Source organism: Oncorhynchus kisutch, linkage group LG17 (assembly GCF_002021735.2).
Source record: "Oncorhynchus kisutch isolate 150728-3 linkage group LG17, Okis_V2, whole genome shotgun sequence".
Lineage (NCBI taxonomy): Eukaryota > Metazoa > Chordata > Actinopteri > Salmoniformes > Salmonidae > Oncorhynchus > Oncorhynchus kisutch.
The window spans coordinates 76,275,718-76,299,388 of record NC_034190.2 but is presented as its reverse complement, the minus strand read 5'-3'; the positions used below and the strand labels follow the sequence as shown (position 1 = coordinate 76,299,388).

The following is a 23,671-nucleotide window of genomic DNA, read 5'->3' as shown; positions in this document are numbered from 1 at the left end:
CATTATCTACTTCCCCAGAGTGGATACCATTATTATGTCTCTGTGTCCAGTATGAAGGAAGTTAGAGGTAGTTTTACGAGCCAATGCTAACTATCATTAGCGTAATGACTGGAAGTCTATGGGTATCTGCTAGCATGCAAAAAAATTATTTACAATTCACACATGCATATTACACATGTACATGTGTGACATTTTACACCCAGCAAATATAAGTACCCAGCAAATATAAGTAGCCAACAAATGATTATTCATCAGGTTATTAACCTTTTCAGTTGGCTCTGCTGTCCTGTCTTCCAGGTACTCCTGAGTTCATGGCTCCAGAGATGTACGAGGAACATTATGACGAGTCAGTGGACGTCTATGCCTTTGGGATGTGCATGCTGGAGATGGCCACCTCAGAATATCCCTACTCAGAGTGCCAGAATGCTGCACAGATCTACCGTAAAGTCACCAGCGTAAGTCTGGGTTCCTGGGACTGCAGTCCATTTGCACTTTGGTAGGCCTAGTCTCTCTATTCCCTACTTCTGCAAGATCTTTCTCTTGAATGTCCTTCATAAAATTCCCTTTGTCCCTTTTGCAGTCTTGTCTTTTCCCTACTCCCCCCCCCCCCTCATATTCAGTAAATTATTATACACTACATATACAAATTTGTAGATTTGGCTATTTCAGCCACACCCATTGCTGACAGGTGTATAAAATTGAGCACACTGCCATGCAATCTCCATAGACAAACATTGGCAGTAGAATTGCCTTACTGAAGAGCTCAGGGACGTTCAACGTGGCACCGTCATAGGATACCACCTTTGCAACGAGTCAGTTTGTCAAATTTCTGCCCTGCTAGAGCTGCCCAGGTCAACTGTAAGTGCTGTTTTTGTGAAGTGGAAATGTCTAGGAGCAACAACGGCTCACCCGTGAAGTGGTAGGCCACCTCTGGCCACATGATGCTGCCACCCCCATGCTTCAAGGTTGAGATGGTGTTCTTTGGCTTGCAAGCCTCCCCCTTTTTCCTCCAAACATAACGATGGTCATTATGGCCAAACAGTTCTATTTTTGTTTCATCAGGCCAGAGGACATTTCTACAAAAAGTATGATCTTTGTCCCCATGTGCAGTTGCAAACCGTAGTCTGTTTTTTTATGGCGGTTTTGGAGCAGTGGCTTCTTCCTTGCTGAGCGGCCTTTCAGTTTATGTCTTTATAGGACTTGTTTTACTGTGGATATAGATACTTTCGTACCTGCTTCCTCCAGCATGTTCACAAGGTCCTTTGCTGTTGTTCTGGGATTGATTTGCACTTTTTGCACCAAAGTACGTTCATCTGTAGGAGACAGAACGCGTCTCCTGAGCGGTATGACGGCTGCGTGGTCCGATGGTGTTTATACTTGCGTACTATTGTTTGTACAGATGAATGTGGTACCTTCAGGCGTTTGGAAATTGCTCCCAAGGATGAACCTGACTTGTGAAGGTCTACAATTTTTTTAATGAGATCTGTGCTGAAATCTTTTGATTTTCGCCATGATGTCAACCAAACAGGCACTGTGTTCGAGGCACTGTGTACACCTCCAATTGACTCAAATTATGTCAATTAGCCTATCAGAAGCTTCGAAAGCCATGACATATTTTTTTCTGGAATTTTCCAAGCTGTTTAAAGGCACAGTCAACTTAGTGTATGTTAACTTCTGACCCACTGGATTTGTGATACAGTGAATTAGAAGTGAAATAATCTGTCTGTAAACAATTGTTGGAAAAATGACTTGTGTCTTTCACATAGTACATAGTACCTTGTGGAGTGGTTGAAAAATGAGTTTTAATGACTCCAACCTAAGTGTATGTAAACCTCCGACTTCAACTGTATATTACTGCCCGTGTAGGACGGAGTAGTCCCATCGTCTAAGGTATATTATTGTCCATGTAGGACAGAGTAGTCCCATCGTCTAAGGTATATTATTGTCCATGTAGGACGGAGTAGTCCCATCGTCTAAGGTATATTATTGTCCATGTAGGACGGAGTAGTCCCATCGTCTAAGGTATATTATTGTCCATGTAGGACGGAGTAGTCCCATCGTCTAAGGTATATTATTGTCCATGTAGGACAGAGTAGTCCCATCGCCTAAGGTATATTATTGTCCATGTAGGACGGAGTAGTCCCATCGTCTAAGGTATATTATTGTCCATGTAGGACAGAGTAGTCCCATCTAAGGTATATTATTGTCCATGTAGGACAGAGTAGTCCCATCTAAGGTATATTACTGTCCATATAGGACAGAGTAGTCCCATCTAAGGTATATTATTGTCCATGTAGGACAGAGTAGTCCCATCTAAGGTATTTTACTGTCCATATAGGACAGAGTAGTCCCATCTAAGGTATATTATTGTCATATAGGACAGAGTAGTCCCATCTAAGGTATATTATTGTCATATAGGACAGAGTAGTCCCATCTAAGGTATTTTACTGTCCATATAGGACAGAGTAGTCCCATCTAAGGTATATTATTGTCCATATAGGACAGAGTAGTCCCATCTAAGGTATATTATTGTCCATATAGGACAGAGTAGTCCCATCTAAGGTATTTTACTGTCCATATAGGACAGAGTAGTCCCATCTAAGGTATATTATTGTCCATATAGGACAGAGTAGTCCCATCTAAGGTATTTTACTGTCCATATAGGACAGAGTAGTCCCATCTAAGGTATATTATTGTCCATATAGGACAGAGTTGTCCCATCTAAGGTATATTATTGTCCATATAGGACAGAGTTGTCCCATCTAAGGTATATTACTGTCCATATAGGACAGAGTAGTCCCATCTAAGGTATATTACTGTCCATATAGGACAGAGTAGTCCCATCTAAGGTATATTATTGTCCATATAGGACAGAGTAGTCCCATCTAAGGTATTTTACTGTCCATATAGGACAGAGTAGTCCCATCTAAGGTATATTATTGTCATATAGGACAGAGTAGTCCCATCTAAGGTATATTATTGTCCATATAGGACAGAGTTGTCCCATCTAAGGTATATTATTGTCCATATAGGACAGAGTAGTCCCATCTAAGGTATATTATTGTCATATAGGACAGAGTTGTCCCATCTAAGGTATATTATTGTCCATATAGGACAGAGTAGTCCCATCTAAGGTATATTATTGTCATATAGGACAGAGTAGTCCCATCTAAGGTATATTATTGTCCATATAGGACAGAGTAGTCCCATCTAAGGTATATTATTGTCCATATAGGACAGAGTAGTCCCATCTAAGGTATTTTACTGTCCATATAGGACAGAGTAGTCCCATCTAAGGTATATTATTGTCCATATAGGACAGAGTAGTCCCATCTAAGGTATATTATTGTCCATATAGGACAGAGTAGTCCCATCTAAGGTATTTTACTGTCCATATAGGACAGAGTAGTCCCATCTAAGGTATATTATTGTCCATATAGGACAGAGTAGTCCCATCTAAGGTATATTATTGTCCATATAGGACAGAGTAGTCCCATCTAAGGTATTTTACTGTCCATATAGGACAGAGTAGTCCCATCTAAGGTATATTATTGTCCATATAGGACAGAGTAGTCCCATCTAAGGTATATTATTGTCCATGTAGGACAGAGTAGTCCCATCTAAGGTATTTTACTGTCCATATAGGACAGAGTAGTCCCATCTAAGGTATATTATTGTCATATAGGACAGAGTTGTCCCATCTAAGGTATATTATTGTCCATATAGGACAGAGTAGTCCCATCTAAGGTATATTATTGTCATATAGGACAGAGTAGTCCCATCTAAGGTATATTATTGTCCATATAGGACAGAGTAGTCCCATCTAAGGTATATTATTGTCCGTATAGGACAGAGTAGTCCCATCTAAGGTATTTTACTGTCCATATAGGACAGAGTAGTCCCATCTAAGGTATATTATTGTCCATATAGGACAGAGTAGTCCCATCTAAGGTATATTATTGTCCATATAGGACAGAGTAGTCCCATCTAAGGTATTTTACTGTCCATATAGGACAGAGTAGTCCCATCTAAGGTATATTATTGTCCATATAGGACAGAGTAGTCCCATCTAAGGTATATTATTGTCCATATAGGACAGAGTAGTCCCATCTAAGGTATATTATTGTCCATATAGGACAGAGTAGTCCCATCTTAGGTATTTTACTGTCCATATAGGACAGAGTTGTCCCATCATCTAAATTATTGTATGTTCTATCACCCCCCCCCCCCCCCACTCGTCATCTGTTTCTCTCTCTCTACTCTCACTGTACCTCTATCTCTCTTTCCCTCTCTGTCTACAGGGTATAAAACCAGCCAGCTTTGATAAAGTCAATGACCCAGAGATTAAAGAGATCATCGAGTGCTGTATCCGCCAAGACAAGAATCAGAGGTAGGCAGTTTTACCTCCCCCCTCTCTTTCTCTCTTACTCTCTCTGTCTTTCTGTCTCTGTCTCTCTCAATTCAATTCAATTTCAATTTAAGGGCTGTATTGGCATGGGAAACATATGTTAACATTGTCAAATTACGTGATGTAGATAATAAACAAAAGTGAAATAAACAATAAAAATGAACAGTAAACATTACACTCACAAAAGTTTCTCTCTCTCTCTCTCTCATAATAAGGACGAGTGCTTATTTTAAAAATTCATTCGGTGGACTGTCTAAAGGGATTAGTACCGCTGACCCCGGCACACATACCAGATCAGGCATGGGTTCAACTCCAGCCCACTGCCCTTCTGACTTGCCCCTCTCCTACTGTTCCTGTCATCTCTTCTTCACTGTCTTATCCAATAAAAGGAAATAAGTGGGAATTTGTTCTTTGCTTGATGTGTTCTCTCTCTCTGCAGGCTGTCCATCCGGGACCTGTTGACCCACGCCTTCTTTGGGGAGGACACTGGGGTGCGTGTGGAGCTGGCGGAGGAGGACATGGGGTATCAGGAGTGTCTGGCCCTCAGGATCTGGGTGGAGGATCCCAAGAAGCTGAAGGGCAAACACAAAGACAACGAGGCCATTGAGTTCAGTTATGACCTGGAGAATGACAGCGCAGAAGAGGTGGCTCTGGAGATGGTGAGAGAGGTGGAGAGAGAGAGGAGGGGTGGGGGGAACCTAGAGAGCGACAGTGCTGAGGAACTAGCGGGGGGGAGGAGAGGGGATGGTGAGAGAGGTGGAGGGAGAGTGGAGGGGTGAGGGGAACCTAGAGAGCGACAGTGCTGAGGAACTAGCGGGGGGGGGGGGAGAGAGGGGATGGTGAGAGAGAGGAGGGGTGGGGGGAACCTAGAGAGCGACAGTGCTGAGGAACTAGTGGGGGGAAGGAGAGGGGATGGTGAGAGAGGTGGAGAGAGAGAGGAGGGGTGGGGGGAACCTAGAGAGCGACAGTGCTGAGGAACTAGTGGGGGGGGAAGGAGAGGGGATTGTGAGAGAGGGGGAGAGAGAGAGGAGGGGTGGGGGGAACCTAGAGAGCGACAGTGCTGAGGAACTAGTGGGGGGGGGGGGAGAGGGGATTGTGAGAGAGGGGGAGAGAGAGAGGAGGGGTGGGGGAACCTAGAGAGCGACAGTGCTGAGGAACTAGTGGGGGGAAGGAGAGGGGATAGTGAGTGAGGGAGAGAGAGAGATGGTGAGACATTGATACCCTTTTCACACTATGGTACCAACCCGAAACGTACTCTGCGCGTTATTTTTTATTTTAGATTGTCCTTTCTAGCATGGCCCCAGGCCAGCACAGTACAGTACAGTAAAGGTCGACTCAGCTCATTAGTGTGAAAATGATATGAGAGAGAGCAGTGCAGGTCGGAACAGGAATAACTAGGGCTTCTCAGAGAACTACAGGGAAGGTGAGAGGGCCACAGGAAAGGTGGGGTTGCTTTGATGTATTGCAAAGTCCACGGCTCATTAATCAAGGTTTCCTTGCAATGCTTTTAATGTCTCTCTCCGCCCCCTCTCGCTCTCATTCTCTCACTGTCTTACTCTCTCTCTCCCTCCCCCCTCCTTTTCTCTCTTCCCCCTCCTCGCCAGGTGAAGTCGGGCTTCTTCCATGAGAGCGATGCTAAAGTGGTGGGGAAATCCATCCGCGACCGTGTCACGCTCATCAAGAAGTCCCGTGAGAGACGCCAGCAGCAGCTGCTCCAACAGCAGCAAGGCTTTGATGAGAGACGGGACTCCACCCTCACCTCCTCCTACACCAACACTTACCCCTCCTGCACCTCGTCCCTGGGGCCTGGTGTGGCTGGGCTGACAGGGCAAGGCGGGGGAGGTGGTGGGCAGGGGGAGGCTGAGGAGATACCAAAGGCAGATCAGCATATGAGGCAACAGCAGCAGATCCACAGTGGGAATCCTCTGAGCCTGCCCACAGGTACTGTACGACTCTATCAGAAGCTTACCAGATAGGTTCCTTCTGTACAATACACATACACTGACTGTACAAAACATTATGAACACTTTCCTAATATTGCCAGCCCCCAGCACCCCCTTTTGCCCTCAGAACAGCCACAATTCGTTGGGGACTTGGACTCTACAAGGAATCGAAAGCGTTCCACAAAGATGCTGGCCCATGTTGACTCCAATGTTTCCCACAGTTGTGTCAAGTTGGCTGGATGTCCTTTGGGTGGTGGACCATTCTTGGTACACACGGGAAACTGTTGAGCGTGAAAAACCCAGCAGTGTTGAAGTTTTTGGGTCCCATGTGGCTCAGTTGGTAGAGCATGGTGCTTGCAATACCAGGGTTGTGGGTGCGATTCTCATGGGGGATCAGTCTGGGAAAAAGTACAAAATGTTAGCGTCTGCTAAATTACTAAAATGTAAAATGTTAATAAAAACCAAACCCGGTTCGAAGGCACTTAAATATTTTGTCTTGCTCATTCACCCTCTGAATACACAATCCATGTTTCAATTGTATCAAGGCTTAAAAATCCTTATTTAACCTGTCTCCTCTCCTCTACATTGAAGTGGATTTAACAAGTGACATCAATAATGGATCATAACTTTCACCTGTAATTACCTGGTCAGTCTATGTCAAGGAAGAGCAGGTGTTCATAATGTTTTGTATACAAATGCCAGGTTCAAAACAACTGGAAACTCGGAAATCGCAGACTTCCGACTTCAGTGCGTTCAAAACAACTGAGAACTCGGGAAAAAAACGAGCTCCGACTGGGAAATATCGATTTGAATGGTCATCCAACTCGGAATTCCAACATTGGAACTCGGGCCTCTTTCTAGAGCTCTGACTTTCCTACCTGAAAATCACTGACGTCATGATTTGACCTCGTATTTTTCAGAGTTCCCAGTTGTCTTGAACGCGGCATTAGTGTACATACAGTACCTACCACCGTAACAACATCAAACAAAGTATATTGAACATGTAACAGATACACATATGTTTGGATTGTGGACAGAATGATACCAGTATAAAAAATGTGTATGAAATATTTTCAATATCCCCCCCAAAATGTATTGTTTCACACCTCCCATTGTATTTACTTCAGGAGGGGAGAGCATGGTTTCAGCCAGCTGTGATTCCTATGCCAATGGCCAGAGCCAGGCGTACCCTCAGCAACGGGAGTCCTACGTGCTTTCTCAATCCAACCTCCCTGCTGCTGCTTCGGCAAGTCTATGGCTACATATCAAATAGCACCCTATTCCCTATGTACTGCACTAGTTTTGACCAGGGCCATGTAATGCACCATGTAGAGTCTAGGGTGCTATTTGGAACATACACAATGTTATGGTTGTTCCTGTTTTGGAGAATCCAGTTTACAAAGAGATTGAAATCTTTTTTTCACTCAGCAACCCTGCAATAACGTTAACTTATATTGTCTATTATTTATTTTTAGGCAATTATGGCCCACACCAAAATGTTCCCAATTAGTCAGAGCAGAGGAGTTCCGAATGTGCTTATTGGTCAGAGTAGTGGGATTTCCGGCATGTCCATTGGCCAAAGTGGTGGTGGGGCTCCTGATGGTCAGCAGACTTACGTTCAGCCTGTTGCCATGCCAACACAGGTTTCACCAGATATACCACAGCAGTATTCACAGGTGAGTGGATCTGCATCTCTATCGACCCTGATCTCTCAAAAACACTACAGTTTGAACCTTCCCAAATAACTCTTAATCTTCACCTTAATATTTTATCAGTTCTTTAACAATACTGACAATTCCAATTATCATAATTATGCTTTCATGTTCTTTGAAACTGTTTATAATTCTTTGATTAAATCATGTGATTAATATTTACACTTACCTTCTCTCTGCACCTCAATCCTCCCTCTCCTCTCTTACCATAACTCCCTCTGCCCACCTGACCATCCCTCTGTCACCCTGCGACTACAATCCACCAACAATCTCAGTCATACCACTCAGATGGGTCACAGATTTCACAAATGGCCCCTTCCCTGTCCTACGCACCCCCAGTCTCCCCCCAAGCCCAGCTCAACATCCTCCCAGCTCCCATGTTAGCGGGGGACCCAACAGGACGAGTGGGGGCCATGGTCCCTCTCCCACAACAGGCCCAGGCCAACGTCACTCCCAATGTCATCCAGATGACACCCCAGCCTTTAACCCAGCAAGCACTGCCTGACATGATCCCACAGCAGCAGACCATTGTTCAACAACAACAACAACAACAACAGATACTGATTGAGCAACAGCAGCAGCAGCAAATGGAGGCTCAACAAGCCGCCCTGCTTCAGCATCATCAACAACAACATCAACAACAGGCCAGTGTATTTCCCCAGAAACAGGCGGTACAGCAACAGATGGAACAACAGCAGCAGCAACAGCAGACTATAGCAATCCAACAGCAACAAACTACTGAGCCACAGCAGCAAGTGTATGTGCAGCAAGCTTTGGTTCAGCAGCAGCAGGCCTTACTACAACAACACCAACAATCAATGGAACAACAGCAGCATCAGGCCTTACTACAACAACAACAATCAATGGAACAACAGCAGCATCAGGCCTTACAACACCAACAATCAATGGAACAACAGCAGCATCAGGCCTTACTACAACAACAACAATCAATGGAACAACAGCAGCATCAGGCCTTACTACAACAACAACAATCAATGGAACAACAGCAGCATCAGGCCTTACTACTACAACAACAATCAATGGAACAACAGCAGCATCAGGCCTTACAACACCAACAATCAATGGAACAACAGCAGCAGCAACAACAGGGATTGTCATTGCAGCAACAGCAATTGGATCAAACCCAAGCCTATGCGCAACCACCGCAAATTGACATACAACAGCAGCAACAACTGCAGCAGCAGCAACAGCAGCAAATATTGTTACTACACCAACAACACCAGATAGAACATCAGCAACAACAACAAGCAATGTTACTAGAACAACAACAGCAAGTGTACATACAACAGCAGCTTGAGCAACAGCAGCAACAGGCTTTGCTACAACAGCAACAACAAGCGCAACTACAACAGCACCAACTGGAGCAGCAGCAAGCGTTGTTACAACAGCAGATATTTGAGCAACAGCAGCAGCAAGCTCTGTTACAACAGCAGCAACAAGAGCAGCAGCAACAGCAAGCCTTAAAGCAACAGCAACAACAGGCACAACTACAACAGCACCAGCTAGAGCAACAGCAAGCGCTCCTACAGCAACAACAGCAACAACAACAACAACAACTGGAGGCTCACCAAGTGAGCCAGATACAACAACCACAAATTGATTTACAACAGCTGCAACAACAACAGCAAGCTGTGCTGAAACAACCGACCCAACTACAACAACAGGCGGTCGTCAGTCATCCAGTCGACCCACAGCACCAGCAGGCTGTGCTTCAGCAACAGTTGGAACAACAGCAAGCCATGCTACAACAGCAACAGCTTCAACAGCAACAAGTGATTTTACAGAAGCAGCAATTAGAGCAACAACAGCAGCAAGCTCTGTTACAACAACAGATTGAACAACAACGGCAACAGCAGGCATTGCTACTGCAACAACAAGCGGAGAGAATTAACCAACAGGGTTTGCTACAACAGCAGCAGCAACAGATTCAACAACAGCAAGAGACTGGGCAACCGCAGCAGCACCAGCAAACCACCATAATTCAAGTACAACAAAGCGAGAAACAAGAGACCGCTTTAATTCTGCAACAATGTGAGCAGCTGCAAGCATTGATTCAACAGCAACAGATTGATGTATGTATGTTGCAACAACAACAGCAAAACCCTGCTTTGTTTCCACCTAGTCACACTAGTCACACTAGTCTAACCCAGCAGCAAGTGACAGAACAACAGCAAGTGGTGCTGATACAACAACAACAACAACTACAACAACAACAACAAAAACAACCTATCTTACTGGAGCAACAACAACAGGCGTACGTTGCCCAGCAACATCAACAGCACCATCAGAGCTCTGTCATTGAACCTCAGCCTCAGATCCCCCTTATGGCCCCAGCCATACCAGCAGCAGAGGTTATACAGGACATTCAGGTCCAAGCTCAGATAGCCGCCCAGGGTCAGGAAGTGATACCTGTAGCCATTCAGCTACAGATTTCCAGCCAAGCTCTACCGGCTGTAGTGCAAGCCCATGCCCAAGTCCTGGCCCAGATTCAAGCTCGGAATGAAGCTCACCCTCAGAGCCAGGGCAATGTCTCAGTCCCAGTACTCCAAGCCCAGACCCAGCCTCCACACCAAGCCCAGCCCCAGATGATCGAGGTCCAGATTCCATCTCACATGGTGGCCCCAATCCAGGCACCAAGTCCTCCTATCCCTATCCAGCCTCAGGTTCCTCTGGTACAGGCTCCCCATCAGATGCCAGCTCTAATACAGACCCAGGCGCCAGGGCAGTCAGTCATCCAGCAGACTCCCCAGCCTTTGCACCCAACCCAGGCCCTGACTCAGACTCAGATTCCGGAAGTTCTTGAGACTCAGATGATGCCTCCTAAGCACCAGAGCACAGCTCTGGTCCAACCCAAACCTCCAGCCTCAATACCCCCCATGCAAAGCCAGGTCCAGCCTCAACCCCAGCACCAGTCTTTAGTGCAGCCCAGTGTTCAACTTCCAGAGGTGGTGCAGCCTCAACTCCAGCACCAGGCTCCGGCTGGCCTATTGGCACCGCAGTATGTCACTGCACTTCAGCCCACACAACAGCAAACCATGCAGCCAGTCCAACAGCAACATCAGGACATCACTCAACAAGTTTTACAACAACAACAACAGCAGATACTGAAGGATCAACAACAGGAGATCACTCAACAAGTACAACAACAACAACAGCAACAGCAGATACTGATGGATCAACAACAGTCCATGCTGCAGAACCAGCAGATGATGTTGTCCCCTGGATCTGTTGGTGTTGGAACTGTCCTTGCAGCCCCTGCAGCCAAGGTCATAGACCCTACCACCTTGGTCTCTGCTTCGCCCCAACAAATACAACAACAGACTGGACAAGCTCCAGCCCCCATCCAGCTGGCTCTGCAGTCCCTTCCCCCTCAGCAGCAGCAAGTCTCAATTCCCACTCTCAACCGAAGTCAACTGACTTCTCCGCTTCCTCAGATCCCCACACATCTGTTGCCCCAGCAGCCCACTGTTAACCCAGCACAGATAGCAGCCCCCAGTAACGTGCCCCAGCTCGGGACTCAGACTAGAGCCCTACCCCTCTACAGTCAGGTAGGAGCAGGAGGTCCTCCACCATCCCCCCAGCACCAGGCTCAGCTGACGCAGCCACTACCCGCCCACACACACACCCAGACGGCCATGCAAGCTCTCGCAAACACTCACACCCAGACACTGGCCCAGACGAAGGTCCACACCGAGACCCAGCTCGCTGAGGCCGCATTGGTGGCTGCCACCACCGAGCAACAGCACCCTCCGAATCCCCCCCAGGCTACTTCCCTCCCTCTTCCACACATGCCCCCCTGCCCCACTCATACAGCATCTCACCCCCACCCTGCCTCCCTGCCACCCCTCCGTCCTGCTACCCCTGGCCCAGAGACCCAGCCCACCCCACCAGAGAGTCAGCTAACCCTGCCTGGCCTGGCTGATGGGCCCCCGGGACCCACTTCTCCCCCGTCTGTTGCCGCCGCTGCTGCTCAGCCCCTTGATTCTAACGCCCCCTCGCTGCTGCCCCCAACCTCAACCTCGCTCCCAGACTGTGACCCTGCTCTGCTGAGCATTGCTCAGGTACAGAAGTGCATGCCACTCTACCACTACAGCAGACTGTTCCACTACTACCACTATCTGCAGCCAATAACCAGCCGGTTCTAGAAATGTGAATACAGTAGAGAGAAATCCAAGGGCCGCACCCTTTTTAAGATACAGAATAAAACACATTGTTTCTTTTTTTGAAGAAAAGCTCCTTTTCCTCAGTTACGCTAAGTACATTTGTATGGTACTTGTTCAGATTTAAACTTAGCAGTACTACACCCACATGATCAAGTGTTTTCCTTTAACTTACATTAAAATACAGTCATTTTTTATTTATTCCCAATTCAGTTTCAGTTTTTATTAGTCAAATAATGGTTTGGTATGTATTTTTTCTTTGTGGGTTTTTGTTGTTTTCTGAATGTCTGTATGTATTTGTGTGTGCGTTGGTCTGTCTGTGTGTCTGTCTCTATCTATGTGGCTCTACAGGAGAGTCCGAAACAGTCTGGCACAGAGGGACACTCCACTTCAGGGTATGTGTCACATCATTACTCGTCGGTCCCAATTCGCTGCCTAGCTCTAGCCCCCTGGCCCTGTCACGTCAATGTTAGCACATCTATACGGTGGAAGTGATATGGCGGATGCTTCACCGCTACACTGTTTATACCTATCCAGACCCTTCAGATCTGCAATCATCCAAGGGTTAAGGCCAAGGGGAAGGGCTACGGACCGTTTGTCAATTTTATACTGCTCGTTTGTTTTTCATTTTGAATGCCAAGCCCTCTTCCATGTTAGAAAAGGTTATGCCCAATACTGTACATGAAGTATTAACAATAGGAGTACTATTCATTTGACCGCAGCTCTGTTCCAGACAATGGGGATGGGGATTTACAGATGTTGGCCAATGAGAAACTAGAGAGGGTGAAGTCTCAGAGGAGATTGTCCTATCGGGGGCCAGAAAAAGGATCACATGCATTTCAACTGACCATGATTCAGGTATAGTATCCCTAATAGTAAAGATTTCTAAAGAAATGGTAATGTCCAAGACATTTTTGTGTCCAAGACACAGAACAACATGGTTTCTCTTCCTGTGCTCCGTAGGTGTCCGGCTCTGGGGACAACATGGTGGAGTGTCAGCTGGAAACCCACAGCAACAAGATGGTCACCTTCAAGTTCGACACTGAGGGAGATGCACCTGAAGACATTGCAGATTACATGGTGACTAGACCAACACACAGTTATACATAGACATTGTATGGGATTATAGCACCACAAACATCTACCTGTTTGGATATATTATATATGATATATATATTAATGTTTAATTATATTATATTGGATGGGATGAGGATTTTTGCAGCAAGCGCTCTCATTTGGTCTAATGCCAAGTTCCCCATGCAGCCTTTGTTTGGTCCATTAAGTTTAGTTTTAAAAAGTGTGTTATTTTGTGTATCCATTTGTGTATCTGTAATGGCTTGTGTAGGTGGAGGAGGATTTTGTCCGTGAATCAGAGAAAGAGACATTCTTGGAAGAGCTGAGGTCCATTGTCAAGAGAACTCAGGAAATTCTCCTCACACATCAACAGGTCTGGTTTGAAAACATTGGTTGCATCCCAAATTACACTGTATTCCCTACATAGTGCACTACTTATGTCTAGAACCCTACGGCCACTGGTCAAAAGTAGTGCACTAGAGAACCCTATGGCCACTGGTCAAAAGTAGTGCACTAGAGAACCCTATGGCCACTGGTCAAAAGTAGTGCACTAGAGAACCCTATGGCCACTGGTCAAAAGTAGTGAACTACAGAACCCTACGGCCACTGGTCAAAAGTAGTGCACTACATAGGGAGATAGGAAGGGTGCCATTTGGGACATAACCATTATGTAATGTCTGTTTGGCTCTTTTCTACTCTAAATCTTACACCATACACCTTACACCATTACACCATACACACAGTACAGACAGGGTACCATATGTCATGCTTTGAATATAACGTTGCCTTGAAACATGTCTGTCTGGTAATTTTCTCCTACCATTATGGAAACAATATGTCAGGAGCCATGTTTTATAGTACGTCAAAAATAAAAGAAGTTAAGCCTGCACACTCACGAGCTCCACCCTGTACCTTTATCAGTAAACAAACAACGTTTCCACACTGCATGGTGAACACTGAACATACAGAGAGCTAATGTCATATGTTTATGGTGTATGGGGAACATACAGGGGCCCTTACAGTAGCTAATGTATTGGAGCAACCGTAACTAATCTGATTTTTTACCATGTAATTCTGCCTGTATATGTAAACTCAGCAAAAAAAGAAACATCCTCTCACTGTCAACTGCATTTATTTTCAGCAAACTTAACATGTGTAAATATTTGTATGAACATTCAACAACTGAAACATAAACTGAACAAGTTCCACAGACATGTGACTAACAGAAATTGAATAATGTGTCCCTGAACAAAGGGGGGGTCAAAATCAAAAGTAACAGTCAGTATCTGATGTGGCCACCAGCTGCATTAAGTACTGCAGTGGATCTCCTCCTCATGGACTGCACCAGATTTGCCAGTTCTTGCTGTGAGATGTTACCCTACTCTTCCACCAAGGCACCAGCCAGTTCCTAGACATTTCTGGGGGGAATGGCCCTAGCCCTCACCCTCCAATCCAACAGGTCCCAGACGTGCTCAATAGGATTGAGATCCGGGCTCTTCACTGGCCATGGCAGAACAATGACATTCCTGTCTTGCAGGAAATCATGCACAGAATGAGCAGTATAGCTGGTGGCATTGTCATGCTGGAGAGTCATGTCAGGATCAGCCTACAGGAAGGGTACCACATGAGGGAGTAACGCACAGCATTGAGATTGCCTGCAATGACAACAAGCTCAATCCGATGATGCTGTGACACACCGCCCCTGACCATGGACCCTCCACCTCCAAATCAATGCCGCTCCAGAGTACAGGCCTCGGTGTAACGCTCATTCCTACGATGATAAATGCGAATCCGACCATCACCCCTGGTGAGACAAAACGCGACTCGTCAGTGAAGAGCACTTTTTGCCAGTCCTGTCTGGGTCAGCGACGGTGGGTTTGTGCCCATAGGCAACGTTGTTGCCGATGATGTCTGGTGAGGACCTGCTTTACAACAGGCCCACAAGCCCACAGTCCAGCCTCTCTCAGCCTATTGCGGAAAGTCTGAGCACTGATGGAGGGATTGTGCGTTCCTGGTGTAACTCGGGCAGTTATTGCCATCCTGTACCTGTCCCTCAGGTGTGATGTTCAGATGTACCGATCCTGTGCAGGTGTTGTTACACATTGTCTGACACTGCGAGGATGATCAGCTGTCCATCCTGTCTCCTTGTAGCGCTGTTTTAGGTGTCTCGCAGTATGGACATTGCAATTTATTTCCCTGGCCACATCTGCAGTCCTCATGCCTCCTTGCAGCATGCACGTTCACACAGATGAGCAGGGACCCTGGGCATCTTTCTTTTGGTGTTTTTCAGAGTCAGTAGAAAGGCCTCTTTAGTGTCCTAAGTTTTCATAACTGTGACCTTAATTGCCTTAATTGTAAGCTGTTAGTGTCTTAACGACCGTTCCACAGGTGCATTTTCATTAATTGTTTATGGTTCATTGAACAAGCATGGGAAACAGTGTTTAAACCCGTTACAATGAAGATCTGTGAAGTTATTTGGATTTTTACGAACTATCTTTGAAAGACAGGGTCCTGAAAAAGGGACGTTTCTTTTTTTTGCTGAGTTTATGTTAACATGGTCTGTTCTGTGTCTTCCTGTTGTCCCACCAAGACTGGCTCTATGGAACAGCTGCATGTGAGCACTCCAACAGGCACAGCAAGTGAGTTACAGTCTAAAATGGCACCTCATTCCATATATGATGCACTACTTTTGACCAGATTCCTATGACCCCTTATCAAAAGAAGTCCACTACAGATCCCTATGACCCCTTATCAAAAGTAGTCCACTACAGATCCCTATGACCCCTTATCAAAAATAGTGCACTACAGTATATAGGGAATAGGGTGCGGTTTGGGAGGCAACACTTCCTCCCTCCCCTCTCCCTCGCTCCTCTCTCCCCCCTCCCTTCCTCCCTCCCCTCTCCCTTCCTCCCTCTCTTCCTCCCTCCTCTCTCCCTCCCCTCTCCCTTCCTCCCTCTCTTCCTCCCTCCTCTCTCCCTCTTCTCTCCCTTCCTCCCTCCTCTCTCCCTTCCTCCCTCTTCTCTCCCTCCCCTCTCCTTTCCTCCCCCCTCTCTCCCTTCCTCTCCTCCTCTCTCCCCTCTCCCCTCTCCCTTCCTCTCCTCCTCTCTCTCTCCCTTCCTCTCCTCCTCTCTCCCCTCCACCCTCTCCCTTCCTCTCCTCCTCTCTCCCTTCCTCTCCTCCCTCTCCCTTCCTCTCCTCCCTCTCCCTTCCTCTCCTCCTCTCTCCCCTCTCCCTTCCTCCCTCCTCTCTCCATTCCTCCCCACCACTCCTCCTACAGGCTATAATCTACTGATCATAGAATAAAAAATACAAATGAGAAGATACAAGTAAGATAAAAGCGAAAGATTAAAACTTAATTGCCCCTTTACAATTTCATAAAATAGATGATATTGTAATAAACCTTTTACATAGTTCCATTGACATGATGTAATATCTCTCTATCTTCTTGTTGAAATACTGTTGTTTTTTTACACTCAAATAGCAGTCAATACAAACTGAAATGAATGTGTATACAACATTTTAATGGACAAGAGGAACAAAATAAAACAAACAAGAGAAACAATTTAAATCAATAATGTCCCGTGGTCTTAAAGCCACTCATTATTCAAAGAGCAGAAATATGGGATTGGTGACCTCAGTCCATTTGTTTTGGCTGCTAGTGTTCCTGTCGGTCAATGTGATTCGGTCAGGGTGTATCCAGTCCCTGAATTTAGATTTTAAGAGGCTGACTTTGAAGACGGTGAAGAGTTGTGTCCATCTTTGGTGAAGCCGGGGTAGGGACAGGGTCATCATGCTCTCTTCTACTAGACTATACATGGTCATAACGTGGTGATTTGACAAATGTGGCTTAACCCTTTTGCCCTTCTTTATAAAGCATTATGAATGATTTCTGTTTAAGGCAGCTTCCTTTAGCCTTTTTTTCATTAATGTGGGATATTTTTATATAGGATTTCTCTTTATCTTCCAACACCCCAGTCAAGCATCTCTGTAGGCCAGGATCAATTTGAAGGCTTTTCCATGCGAAATGAAGGCTTTTCCATGCGAAATGAAGGCTTTTCCATGCGAAATGAAGGCTTTTCCATGCGAGAAATTGCCAAAAAACTGAAGATCTCGTACAACGCTGTGTACTACTCCCTTCACAGAACAGCGCAAACTGACTCTAACCAGAATAGAAAGAGGAGTGGGAGGCCCCGGTGCACAACTGAGCAAGAGGACAAGTACATTAGAGTGTCTAGTTTGGGAAACAGATGCCTCACAGGTCTACAACTGGCAGCTTCATTAAATAGTACCCGCAAAACACCAGTCTCAACATCAAGAGTGACTCCGGGATGCTGGCCTTCTAGGCAGAGTTCCTCTGTCCAGTGTCTGTGTTCTTTTGTCCATCTTAGTCTTTTATTTTTATTGGCCAATCTGAGATGTGGCTTTTTCTTTGCAACTCTACCTAAAAGGCCAGCATCCTGGAGTCGCCTCTTCACTGTTGACATTGAGACTGGTGTTTTGCGGGTTCTAATTAATGAAGCCGCCAGTTGAGGACTTGTGAAGCGTTGGTTTCTCAAAAACAAGGACCTTTCTAAGTGACCCCAAACTATATGTATATATATATATATGTATATATATATATATATATATATATATATATATATATATATATATATATATATATATATATATATATATATATACAGTTGAAGGCAGAAGTTTAAACAGAGTCATTAAAACTCGTTTTTCAACGACTCCACAAATGTCTTGTTAACAAACTATAGTTTTGGCAAGTTGGTTAGGACATCTACTTTGTGCATGACACAAGTCATTTTTCCAACAATTGTTTGCAGACAGATTATTTCACAAATAATTCACTTTATCACAATTCCAGTGGGTCAGAAGTTTACTTACACTAAGTTGACTGTGCCTTTAAACAGCTTGGAAAATTCCACAAAATTATGTCATGGCTTTAAAAGCTTCTGTTAGGTTAATTTACATCATTTGAGTATATTGGAGGTGTACCTGTGGATGTATTTCAAGGCCTACCTTCAAACTCAGTGCCTCTTTGCTTGACATCATGGGAAAATCTAAAGAAATCAGCCTAGACTTCAGAAAAAAAATTGTCGACCTCCACAAGTCAGGTTCATCCTTGGGAGCAATTTCCAAACCCCTGAAGGTACCATGTTCATCTGTACAAACAATAGTACGCAAGTATAAACACCATGGGACCACACAGCCGTCATACCGCTCAGGAAGGAGACGCATTCTGTCTCCTAGAGATGAACGTACTTTGGTGCGAAAAGTGCAAATCAATCCCAGAACAACAGCAAATTACCTTGTGAAGATGCTGGAGGAAACAGGTACAAAAGTATCTATATCCACAGTAAAACGAGTCCTATATCGACATAACCTGAAAGGCCACTCAGAAAGGAAGAAGCCACTGCTCCAAAACCGCCATAAAAAAACAGACTACGGTTTGCAACTGCACATGGGGACAAAGATCATACTTTTTTGAGAAATTATCTGGTCTGATGAAATAAAAATAGAACTGTTTGGCCATAATGATCATCATTATGTTTAGAGGAAAAAGGGGGAGGCTTTCAAGTCGAAGAACACCATCCCAACCGTGAAGCCCGGGGGTGGCAGCATCATGTTGCGGGGGTGCTTTGCTGCAGGACAGACTGGTGGACTTATCAAAATAGATGGCATCATGAGGTCGGAAACTTATGTGGCTGTATTGAAGCAACATCTCAAGAAATCAGTCAGGAAGTTAAAGCTTTGTCGCAAATGAGTCTTCCAAATGGACAATGACCCCAAGCATACTTCCAATGTCAAGGTATTGGAGTGGCCATCACAAAGCCCTGACCTCAATCACATAGAAAATTTGTGGGCAGAACTGAAAAAGCGTGTGCGAGCAAGGAGGCCTACAAACCTGACTCAGTTACACCATTACTGTCAGGAGGAATGGGACAAAATTCACCCAACTTATTGTGGGAAGCTTGTGGAAGGCTACCCGAAACGTTTGAACGAAGTTAAACAATTTAAAGGCAATGCTACCAAATACTAATTGAGTGTATATAATCTTTTGACCCACTGGGAATGTGATGAAATAAATAAAAGCTGAAATAAATCATTATTATTCTGACATTTCACATTCTTAAAATAAAGTGGTGATCCTAACTGACCAAAGACAGGGAATTTTTACTCTGATTAAATGTCAGGAATTTAAATGTATTTGGATGAGGGGTATGTAAAAATCAGACTTCAACTGTATATATATTTATTTATAAAAATAATAAAATCAGAACTTAGTCTGGTCTCAATTTACTGTTGAGAGTTAGAATAGTAGAATACAGCAGGTGCAATTTCAAAATGTGGTTGTGCATCAGCAGTTTTTCTCTTACGTCAGTCACGGACAGTCACACAATTAGCTCATGTCAGCTAACATTGGTAAGTTAGTTCAGCGGCCAGCTATTTAAACTTGTAGTAATCATGGTCAAATTACCGACCACAGGGCCACCATTGATTTTGTTAGTCACTCTCACTCAGATATCATATTAACAACTGCAAATATTTCTCTCCACCTTAAGGCAAAATGTGTAGAATTGCATGAAATGAGTTGTTGTAACATTGAAAAATGTTCATGGCGGTGGCAACAAGCTTAGGTCCCCCAAAAGGCTAGAGATAGCTCTGACTGTGTGGTTGTGGATGTGGGTACACAGACTCGCAAGCCACTGCGACCCTTCATGAGGAATTTCGATCCATCAAAGTTGCCTGTCCCTGCTATAGGCTTTATGAAGTGTTGATGAAGCCTTGAAAGTTTAAGTTAGTTTAAAGTGGGACCTTCTTTATGTTATTTCTCTCTGTCTGCCAGTGGATTCAGAACCTCCCTTGAAAAAACCATTCTGAATGATTCTGAATGACTTCTAAAACATCTATGTAGTCTTTATAAAGTGTTTAATGAAACCTTGAAAGTTGTAGTTAGTTTAAAGTGGGCCTTTTTATATATTATTTTATGTTCCAGTGGACGGGGCGCCCCAGTCGTCTCCGGTGGGCAGATGGAGGTTCTTCATCAACCAGACCATCAGACACAGAGACTCCACATCAAACCAGGGAGGAGCGTCAACCCCTCCACCTCTCTCGACCGGCGAGGTCAGGGTGCCTCAGCCTACAGACACTGACCCAGGTACAGTAACAGGATGACACCTGGGCCTGGGCTAACAGTCATTTAACACTGGGCAGTCATACCCTTTTCACACTACCAAGCCCTCCTGAAAACCAGTAGTGGTTGAAATATTTTCTGAATTGTCTTGTGCAGTTAGTGTCCTGCTCCATTAACGGGCTTTGCACTGTACAGAAAATGTACATTTTCTAACACAGTTCCAGCAACTAGGGTGGAAGCGTAACCAGGCCAGCGTAGTATGGCTGGGCTCTGCTCAGTAGTGTGAAGATGGTACATTCTGCTGTGTTTGGTTCTGTCTGTTGAGTAACACCAACTAACCCTCTGTACCTCCTCTCTCTGGTCTGCTTTGATTGGTCGACATACTCTAGAGTGGGATGGAGGATCCCAGAGATCGGACTCCTCCTTTGCTGAAATGGTTTCCTCTCCTCCTATCTGCCCCACCTCCACCTTGTGTGCCCTGGCCTCTGCCTCCTCCCCCCCTGCCTCCACCTGCGCCTCTACCATTTCTACCCCTGCCTCCATGTCTGCCCCCCCAGCCACTGCTGCCCCCACTCCTGACACGACTGCCTCTGCTGCCTCTGACAGAAGTGTTTCTGACCTGGCTTCTACTAGTGGAGCTGTTGCCTCAGTCCTACACCCAGTCCCTGCTGCCTCAGCTGGTCTAGACCTGCAGGCTTCCATCCACCAAATTTCCAGTACAACCACAGCAACATCCTCCATTCCAACCCATGTCCCAAACACCGCTACCAACCTCCCAGTCCCTGCCATGGTAGCTGCTTCTGCCACCATTGCGCCCTCTACCACAGGCTGTCTAACTGAAGCTCTGACCTGCTCCATGGTGAGCCAGGGCCAAGGCCCAAGCCTGGGGGATGTAATGACGGTGGCAGCCCCAGGGCAGTGTGTGTCTGGTGGGGGCCACTCATCCACCGGCTCCATCCACCCTCCAGTGGCTGTGGCTACAGCTATGGCCTCTCCTCCTGCCGGCCATGCAGTTCTGGAGCAGCAGCAAAACACTCTGCCTCAGATTCAGTGCATGGCAACCCAGCCTCAAGCTCTGCCTCAGATTCAGTGCATGGCAACCCAGCCTCAAGCTCTGCCTCAGATTCAGTGCATGGCAACCCAGCCTCAAGCTCTGCCTCAGATTCAGTGCATGGCAACCCAGCCTCAAGCTCTGCCTCAGATTCAGTGCATGGCAACCCAGTCTCAAGCTCTGCCTCAGATTCAGTGCATGGCAACCCAGCCTCAAGCTCTGCCTCAGGCCCAGGTCCAGTTACAACAGCAGCTCCAGAAAATGCAACAGGTACAGCAGCAGCAACAGCAACAACAACAACAAACCCTGCAGGCTGTGCAACTTCAACAGGTACAGCAACAACAGCAAGTGTACCAAGAGCAGATACAACTGCAGCATCAGCAGCAGCAACAAGCTTTGCTAAAATCTATAGAACAGTTGCAGATGCTGCAACAGCAACAACAACAGCCACAACAACAACAACAACAGCAGCAGCAGCAGCAGTCTCAGCTACATTTACAGCCCCAGCTCAGTCAGACAAAGCCATTACAAAAACAGTGTATGTCCCTGCAACCACAGACAGAGATGTTGCCACTGGCACTACAACAACAGATACATCAACTGCCTGTCCAAATGCAGAACACACAGTGCAACACACAGTTACACATTCAACAGCCACAGCTACACCAGTTACCACCACAACAACAACTACACCAGTTACCACCACCACAACAACTACACCAGTTACCACCACAACAACAACTACACCAGTTACCACCACCACAACAACAGCCACAGCTACACCAGTTACCACCACGGCAACAACTACACCAGTTACCACCACAACAACAACTACACCAGTTACCACCACCACCACAACAACAACAGCCACAGCTACACCCGTTACCACCACAACAACAACAGCCACAGCTACCCCAGTTACCCCAACAACAACAGCCACAGCTACACCAGTTACCACAACAACAACAGCCACAGCTACCCCAGTTACCCCAACAACAACAGCCACAGCTACACCAGTTACCACAACAACAACAGCCACAGCTACACCAGTTACCACAACAACAACAGGCACAGATACATCAGTTACCACAACAGCCACAGCTATACCAATTACCACAACAGCCACAGCTACACCAGTTACCACCACCACAACAACAGCCACAGCTACACCAGTTACCACAACAACAGCCACAGCTACACCAGTTACCACAACAACAACAACAGCCACAGCTACACCAGTTACCACCACAACAACAACAGCCACAGCTACACCAGGTACCACAACAACAACAACAGCAACAGGCAGCGATTGACCTGCAGCAACTGCATCAGCAACAGTTAGGTCTGGAACAAGCACTAGATATTCAGCAGCAACAGGAAATGTTCCAACAACAACAACAGTCTTTTATGGCTGGAACTGCCACACAGGGAGATGGGTTACAGCAGCAACCTGCGCTGCTAGCCCAGTCAGTGAACCAACAGTATGTCCAACAACAACCAGTACAGCTACTAAACATGGCACTGGTGCAACAACAGCAAGCTCAACAACAACAACAACAACAAGAGGTTGACCCTCAGCAGAAGCATCAGGTGCCCCAGCAGGAGCAGCCGTCGTTCCAACAGTCAGAGTGGGAGCTGTCTACATGGGAGGCCATTGTGACCGAGGATATAGTCAGTCACTCTGCACCTCTACACCACTCCTCAGACTCCACTCTGCCCCTCAACATTAACACAACCTCCGATGCCCCCATACACCCCCTCTCCCTCACCCTGACACCCTCCCCGGTCCAACCATCCTCTGTGGCTGAGTCGGACAGCGAGGGCCCTCCCAAAATCGAGTTTGTAGACAACCGCATTAAGACTCTGGATGAAAAGCTGAGGAACTTGTTGTATCAGGAGTATAGTAGTGGGGCAGCTGTGACGGGGGGAGCTGCTGTGGTTTCTACCTCAGGTCCCACCGCAGTGTCAGCAGCCTCCACATCGGCAGGAGGGGTCAAATCCTCGGAGCCGCAATCGCTCCATCTCTCCTCCTTCCCTACTCCTGCCTCCTCCTCCTCAGACACCTCTCCTCATTCCTCCTCCTCCACCACCTCCCGCTCCTCCTCTACCTCTCCTGACCTGGAGAGGGGGGGAGGAGTGGGGGAGGAGGCTCCTCCAA

The 23,671-nt window shown here is 46.1% G+C and overlaps 1 protein-coding gene across 7 annotated transcripts in view; it reads left to right on the top strand.

Moving 5' to 3' along the window:
• The window catches only part of LOC109907075 (serine/threonine-protein kinase WNK2), an 85,307-nt gene that overhangs the window by 47,096 nt on the left and 14,540 nt on the right, over positions 1 to 23,671 (top strand). For 3 of the 7 annotated variants that reach the window (XR_004203724.1, XR_004203725.1, XM_031794648.1), the window contains exons 5-17: positions 298 to 455; positions 4,302 to 4,390; positions 4,848 to 5,067; positions 6,013 to 6,349; positions 7,479 to 7,597; positions 7,827 to 8,027; positions 8,339 to 12,145; positions 12,596 to 12,639; positions 12,967 to 13,102; positions 13,208 to 13,324; positions 13,590 to 13,691; positions 15,909 to 15,957; positions 20,325 to 20,486. Coding sequence is in view for 4 of the 7 variants with exons in the window: in XM_031794648.1 (XP_031650508.1) it covers positions 298 to 455; positions 4,302 to 4,390; positions 4,848 to 5,067; positions 6,013 to 6,349; positions 7,479 to 7,597; positions 7,827 to 8,027; positions 8,339 to 12,145; positions 12,596 to 12,639; positions 12,967 to 13,102; positions 13,208 to 13,324; positions 13,590 to 13,691; positions 15,909 to 15,957; positions 20,325 to 20,486 (5,541 nt within the window). In the remaining 3 variants the exon portion in view is untranslated. Of the gene's footprint in view, positions 1 to 297; positions 456 to 4,301; positions 4,391 to 4,847; positions 5,068 to 6,012; positions 6,350 to 7,478; positions 7,598 to 7,826; positions 8,028 to 8,338; positions 12,146 to 12,595; positions 12,640 to 12,966; positions 13,103 to 13,207; positions 13,325 to 13,589; positions 13,692 to 15,908; positions 15,958 to 20,324; positions 20,487 to 20,851; positions 21,271 to 23,671 lie in introns of those variants that run through there. The other 4 variants (XR_004203723.1, XM_031794647.1, XM_031794646.1 and 1 more) reach the window with 2 other exon arrangements.